General features: G+C 26.6%; 1 protein-coding gene across 1 annotated transcript; it reads right to left on the bottom strand.

The window, feature by feature from the left end:
• Positions 1 to 925: 925 nt before the first annotated feature.
• Positions 926 to 6348, bottom strand: LOC125856638 (E3 ubiquitin protein ligase DRIP2-like). Its single transcript, XM_049536227.1, has 4 exons — positions 6077 to 6348; positions 5937 to 5984; positions 4529 to 4601; positions 926 to 1163 (listed from the first exon to the last, which is right to left on the bottom strand). Exons 1-4 carry the CDS (start codon positions 6337 to 6339, stop codon positions 981 to 983), a joined length of 567 nt encoding a protein of 188 aa, XP_049392184.1. The 5' UTR covers positions 6340 to 6348; the 3' UTR covers positions 926 to 980.
• Positions 6349 to 8212: the final 1864 nt, after the last annotated feature.

Raw genomic sequence — 8212 nt, 5'->3', positions numbered from 1 at the left:
TCATAATTTAAAATAAGTGATTGCTCATAGTTCAAGAGAATTGTTGAGATTCTTTTTTTCATGTTTATCATTCATTTAATGAGGTTCTTAACTATTCTATATTTTCTAGGAGATTAGTTTGAAAATAATCAAAGGGTAATAGAGAGAAAGTAGTCTATAATTTATTTTATTAAATACTTTTTGAGGGGTATGCCATATTCCAATTGTTCACTTAATATAGACTAAAGGGAGTAATATATATAGAAAATGACATTCTTAATGCCCATTATGCAATTTGGATTTAAGTTGTACTTTTTGTTCATAAACATAAAAATCTTCATCAGTTGTGAAAATCATCAAAATCGTCTTTATACAATCTTATCAAATAAGCTTTTCATAACAAAAGTATAATACATTGCCACAAAGCTATTCTTAAAAAAAACATTTCTATTGATCAAAAATTAATTCAAAAGTAAAATTGAACATGAGTTGTAGTGTACTACTCTTGTTGAAGTAATAATAAATTTGATTAATGAGAGTAATGATTATATCCGATATAAATAATTTAAAGGTTGGTAAGAGTAAGAATATCACCAATAAATTTTGTTTACATATGAAATAAATGGTTGGTAGATATAAAACGGTAAACTATTTTTTTTTTTTACAAAATATAAACTTGTGGATCAATTTTTAGTATTTGAAAAATGTAAAATCATGAGATGAAATTCTCAAATCAAAATTTTTGGACTTCATCTCATGATTTGAAATTATGAGATAAATTTTCCTATCCAAAACCTAATTTCATCTCATAATTTTAAATCACAAAATAAAATTGCATGTTCAAACCCCTACTTAAATAGACAAAAAGAAAAGTAAAATAAAAAATAAAAATTGAAATGTATGAAAAGTTAATTTTACTTACTAATATCATTACATTCATGGAAAAGGTTATGGTTCAAAGACAAATTTCTAAACTTTACTAAACTTCTAAGCTATATAATTCATAGGCAAGTCCTACCATAGTCTAAGGACATGAGATAGTTGACACTAGCTCCTTGTGAACTTTTAATGAATTCTGTCTTTGACTTCAAGAATTCTACCAATCCTGGCAACCAAATAGCATCACGTACATGCTTCAAGGTTAGACTATGCATCAAATTTTGCCCCATACATGAAATCTCAACCTGATAAAACAAAAAACAAAATTATATTATTGCTTCACAAAAGTATATCAAGTGTTTTATTTCTTTGTAATTAACGATGCAATTTTACATGGGAATTGACTATTTTAAGTGCGTTTGGATGTGTGCGTACGTATGTGAAAGCATATGATTAATTTTTATCTAATTATATTTAATAAAATTTAATTTTAGCATAAGAACATTGAGTTGTTAAAAGTGTCATATAATTAAGGAACATGATCTTTTATGCTATAACGATCAATATAACTGTCGTTATTGAGGTTTTTTAGCGACAAACATGAACATTAACGAAAGAAATATTTGGTTGCTAAAGGAAGGTTTAATGACCGGATTCTCAATTCGATCGATAACTTTTGGGGGTTGTTTAGTAGAGTGTATAAGAATAAATGTAAATTATAGTGTATTAATAATGTTTGTATTAGTTATGCTTGCATCAGTTAATGCTGAGATTTTTCTTATGTAGCTTTTGGTGTGGTTATTAAAAACAACATGCATTGGATAATTATTTTTAAAAAATATTTAGTTGCTTATAAAAGTACTCTCCACAAATATGGTGGGTGGATGTGAAAAAGGTTTTGAGGAACAATTGTGTCTTTAACCAATGCTAATGCATGTATTAGTACCCATTGCATTACTAATGCATAAAAATTATTGATATTGGTAATGCATACATCAATACACAATAGAGTGTATTAATAATGCAATCATTTGTTTTACATAAGGTAAAAAAGTGTACCTAACAAAGTATTAATGATACAAAAAATTAATGCATGCATTATTTTCTTCAATACACTCTGTCAAGCGAAATCTTAATGTTAGGGCTTATAGTGATCGATAATGATCAAGTTTCTTTGATCGTGTCTAACTTAGAGGGAGCAAATTTGTACTTATAATCAGAGGTACCTACATGATGAGGTGGGGTTATGTGCACCCATTAAGTTCCAAAGAAGATTCTATGTATATATGCCTTAAAATGTGAACATATATTTTTTAGGCATCCTAATTCTGAAAAGCAAGTTGGGTGCAAGGATCAAGATCATTGCTTAGATATATCCATCAGAGATATTACTTGTTGGATATTTAATATCACAGACACAATCGTTTGCTCAAAACTTGAACTTTAGTATTGAAAGGTAAATACCCGTCTCAATTTTACAATTCTTATACATAATTTTTCGTACATTCACACTTCAACAACTATCTCTTATTTCTCACTCACATGTTGGGACTTACCCTCTTTAATTCTCTCTTACTTAAATGGTCACCTTTTGCGGGTGATGATGAAAGAATCTAGCTAAGGATATTTACTATAGTATATTCTAGAATGTTTATTTCTAAATTTTTTTATGTATTTTTTTTTATCTAGAAATACTTCATTTCTCTACAATTCTTGAATATTCCAAAATACTTCTTTAAAGTGTCATATATATTAATTTAGTTATCTTTATTATGTTTAATCTTGTTCAGATGATAAACAACAACAAGAGTCAAATGCCTTTCCTTTTTTTTGAAGGATAAAAGTTGCTGTAATTAATAATCAGATATAATTGTACTCTTCCTTCCTGATTTATGACATCGTCCCAGACGATTTGGGAACTCTTATAACAAAAAAAATTATCAAGGCTGTATATACTAATTATTTTGGGATAATATTTTTTTGGATAAAAATATATTCCCTTTATTTCAGTTTATATGACTCGTTTTGTTTTTTTAATTAATTTAAAAAAATAATGACACATTTTTATATTAAATAATAATTTAACTTTAACATAATAATTTTATCCTTAATGAAATAATTTATAGTCACACAAATATCTATTTTAAACTATAAATTTCAAAAGTCATTCTTTCTATCTTCAACTCTGTGTTAAGTAAAAGGTTGGAGTAATTATTTTGAGACAAAGTAAGTGTTCTTTTCCGATGTAGTCGATCCTGTTACCAACTATTACTGAAATTTGATCAGATGCTCAATTGTGGATCCCCTTATTATAGATTTTAGGCTAATGTTAAGAAAATAATTAATCGATGCGCTAAAAATGAGGTTTTCTTATGAAACATAGGTTAAATATCATTTTGGTCAAATTCTGACCAAAAGAATTTTTCCATTTATTACTACATTTCACTTTGAACTCTGTTTAAGTACTTAGTTTTCGAACATCAAATTATCAACCAAAATTTTGAGCAAACACTAATAAATAATTGATGTCCAAACAGATTAATTAGACTCAAAAGATGATCCAATATTTATATATTTTTCTTTATCTCTATTAATAAAAATATAATCAACCCTTCAAAGGGTGCACTACAAATATATGTAGGGCCTTAAGGATGCATGATATATAGTGTAAAAGAAGTTACTACTCTACTAAGTGCTGGTTAAGGTTCTTAATTGTTGTAATATATGCCAACAATGAATAATTATTGGAAATGTAATTATTTGTGGGTATCTTTTACCCAAAATGAAGTAACGTAAATCTATGATACGAAGGAAAGTCAGAAATGACCCAACAGACAATGATTATTACTGATCTACTACTAATCATTATTCAAGTTTATCCATGCAACTCTCAATATAATAATTACTCCCTCCATCCCTTTTCATATAAATTACTCCCTCCATCCCTTTTCATATAAATTAAGTTTGATTTCACACGGAGTGTAGCTAAGATCGAAAGAAAGATTTTTAAAATTTATGTCTAAAATAATAAATATTTATATAGTTGTAAATTTTTTCATTAAAGATAAAATAAATATTTTAAAGTTAAATTATTATTCCTTCTGTCTCAATTTATATAATTTAGTTTGACTTAACACGGAGTTTAAGAAAGAAAAAAATATTTTAAAACTTGTTTCTAAAATAGATTATAAATATTTGTGAGACTATAAATCATTTAAATTGTTACTAAATGGAGAAATGTGTCATTTTTCTTTGAGGTATCAACGGTTGTAGTAAAAACTATCAGGATTGTCATTAAGGAAGGTCAATAGTTGTAGTAAAAATAAAATAAAATTATGGCTAGTAGGACTAGAACACACAACTTCAAAGAATTTTCAGAACACCTTAACTATTAGACTAAACTTGTAACTTCTGACAACAAGTGTTGATACTTGTATATATATTTATTAAATCAAAATTTAATCTCTATATACAATGTAATACGACGAAGGGATGTTGCTTGACGCCCCTTGAGTAAGGGTGGATCCGCCCTTGCTCTTTGAGGCTGACTAAAAAGAATCATATAAATTGAAGTAAAAGTGTATTAAATATAAAAATGTGTCATTTATTTTTAAACTAATTAAAAAGGAACGCAAGTCATATACATCGCAATGACAGAGAAGACACTAACCTCAGCTTGGTTGGAGAGACCAAGCTTTGTAACCAGGTAGGTTTTAAGCATGAAGATTGTCACCTTCTCGTCTCTTTTCACATCACACCATATATAAGAAAAAAGAAAAGTAAGTGACCCTTAATTTCTTTCAACAACACCATCATTAATAACGTGAAAATACCATGTGATGCAGACGTTTGACAACATCTTTATCTTTTCTATACATGAATATGGATCCATCACTAATATAATCACACAAATTGTTTTTTAGTCAAACTAGCTTTTACATATGTATTACTCCTATAAATTGATCTAGGGCCTAGTTGCATCACAAGGATTATATTGTAACGAAATGATTGTTTACATACTCAATTATGGTGTGAATCAATATATATCAATGATGCACTAAGTTACATTACTATAGTCTATGGGTTCTAAATTGTAATATTTTGAAACTTTCCTAGTATTAATATAAATTCACCTAATTTATCCACATATTAAGTCATACTAAGTGAGGATTATATGATCCTCACATAAAAAAAAAATTGATCCTTCCATAGTTTTTAGGGGTTGAACAATTAAAAAAAAGTTAATTTCATAGGGATAGTAAAATTTCTGCACAATTTAATTGTGTAACTGACAATTTTATTATAGGTCAAGGATTTTTATACCTTATTCACATTGATTCAAGATTTTTAAAGTTTGTTTTTTGTTACTGCAGTAATTTTTAGTAAAATAAATTGTCTATTTAGATAAATTTGAAATTTAGTTAGATTGTTTTAGTTATTGAGATATTTTAGGATTTTCTGAATTTTAAATTATTTTATGTTGGCTATTTAAAGCCTCTAAATATTTAATAAAATTATTGAAAATTATTGCAAACCATTTCAATCTATTGAGAGATATTCAATCAATACTTTTTTCTGCCCTACTCTATAAAAAAAACCCAGCAAAGAGTAATAGCAAAACCCACAATCTTTCGTGTTTGTTTTCCAAAGAATAATAATGAAAATTAAACTCACATAAAGTTATTTAGTGCTCTAATAGGAGTAGTTGATTATTGAAACGGTTTTATATTTACCTGTGTATATGTAAAAACAATACTATAAATTATAATTTTTTTGCATAAAAATAAATTGTAAAATATCAGTCAAAGTTTTTTTATCGTTTGACTCTAAAAAAAAGCTCAAAAACCATAACAATTAAAAAGGAAACTTAAAGTACAAGATACTATGTATTTGCAGTATGTGTTAGGAAAAACGTTTTAAATGTGCGCTGGTTAATTACTTATGTGACATTAAGTATACTAAATGTGTGACAATATATTTACCGTGGCTTATGAATACTTATTCACACAATTTTATTTTAATGGATCCAATTTATATGTGTGTTATGCAGGTATCAGAACCATGTATGGAGAACTTACTTGACTCTTATAAACGCTTTTGGAAGCTGAGGTAGAACATCTCCTTTGCTGTGAATAACAAACAATGAAAATGTTAAAAGAAGTATTAATGGTCGAAGAAAAATGTAAATTTGTGGAAAGAGTTAAAAGTGGTTAATTACCGGTTAACTGAAGAACGTAAAGAGAACCAAATTCCTGGTGGGGAATAATGTGGAATTGAGGTATTAGTGCATAAAACAAGTGAAGACGAAGACGAAGACCCCTGCTGGTTATTTCTAACCACCATTTTCATATCACCATCATCATCACCCGATCCTAACCCTAACCCTAACCCTAACCCTAACCTTAGCTCTAGTTCCTCCTGACCTTGTTGCTTTTTTAATACATCAAAATGACCTGATCTTCTTTCAATAGCTGACTCCATACCTAATGTTTGCAAGTATATATATTATTATTACAACATATATAAAATGACAAGGAAGAAGAATAAACCTACTATTACATTAATTATTGACTTTTATATATTTGCCTAACTAAGCTTCAATGGAAATAATAGGATTTATGGGAGGAAAAGGTTATCTCCTTACCACCACCACCACCAGCAACTCTATTTTAAAAGGAGACCTACTTTTCTTTCTCAAACAACCCATGACAATAAGTAGTACTCTTCACTCAATTTATATGACACATGCATTTATCTTTTTAATTAATCAATTGTTGAGAAAAAACACTTTCTTTTTCATATTTTAAATATCGTTTTAGTTCGTTTCATACTCATAAAAAAACAACAATAACTATTAACGATATAGTTTGAAACACTTTAGTCTTGTATTCAAAAAAGGACAATTAAAAATGGAATGGATAAAAAAATATCCCTCCTCTAATTTGACATTCAATTTCAAAATTTGACATGTCTGAGGTATAACAATCACAAAATAGAAAAAAACTTCTTTTTTTTTTTTTTTTAAACAATAATTAACTTAGCGCCCAATCAAATTAATAAATAAAAATATTGATGAGAAGGGAGTATATATTTTCTTCTTATTATTATTTTTAGGAGTCATTTGGTGTGAAGTATAAGGTATGATTATTTTAGGGATAAAATGTAGGATTATTTTATCATGTGTTTGATTGGAGGTATTAGGCAGTTGAAATTATATATGCTACTTAGTGTCCATTTGAATTAACTTATTTTTAGGTGTTTTTTGAATTTTAAGCACTCTTTTAATTTTGTAGGTGTTTGGAAAGGTTATACAGTGTTTTTAAGCATTCATTTTTAGGGAAAAGAAGTTTTAAAATAATCTACTACTGATTTTTAACTTTTGACTTGTAAGTTATTTTTTATAATCTCATTCAAACAAGCCCTTACACTATAGTGATGTGATAAATTATCTCATTTATATGATGAAATAACTCATCTCAAGATAACTTATATCAAGATAATTAATTTTAAACTAACTTGTTTCCAACCAAATGACCTAAGAAGATCATTAGGATATCTCTGTATTGTATATTCCATTTAGTCTGTATTAAATAAATTATTGCGACTTTTTAGATAGCTTAAAATTAGTGAATTTTTTAAAATTCAAGAAAAATTGTTGAATCTTTTTCCTAATACTTATCATTCTTTTTAATAAGGTTCTTAACTATCTTTACATTTTATAAAAGAATAGTTTAGAAATAATAAAAATGTAGTAATAGTGAAATGTCAACTTTTATTTTATGTCCTTAAATATTTTTCTTAAAAGGTATCCCAATTCTCAACACTTCACTTAGAATCTGTTTGGAAAGCCATCAGGTAATTAGAATTAGTATACTTATTAGACTAGTAATTTATCAGTCTAGTAATTACACTGACTTGTTTGTTTGCTACATTATAATTATAAATGTACTGTTTGGATGCACAATTACAATTATAAGATTATATTAAATTTTAAAAATAAAAGTTAATTATTTAAAATTTGTATTAGACAAATAAGAAACTTTATAAATTATATTAAATTAAATATTTAAGATATATATATTGTCTTTTGAAATATATTAATTAATTAACATATGTTCTTAACTAATATTATGAAGAAATAATTGATTTATATTTTTCAAATTAGTATATTTCAATTGAATTAATCATAAAAACTAAAAATACAAGATTTCTATGAACATAATGAAATGCATGTTTGAAAAAAAAATTAATATTATAAATAAAATGTCATATAGATTATAAAATATTTGGCAAAAAGATAATCGATCAAATCTAACTAAAAATAAATGACTTGCAATGTGAAGTCTCAAGTCAA

This window comes from Solanum stenotomum, chromosome 2, assembly GCF_019186545.1.
Source record: "Solanum stenotomum isolate F172 chromosome 2, ASM1918654v1, whole genome shotgun sequence".
Taxonomy (NCBI): Eukaryota; Viridiplantae; Streptophyta; class Magnoliopsida; order Solanales; family Solanaceae; genus Solanum; species Solanum stenotomum.
Note: the sequence above shows the minus strand (reverse complement) of the source record. Positions and strands in the feature narration are given on the sequence as shown.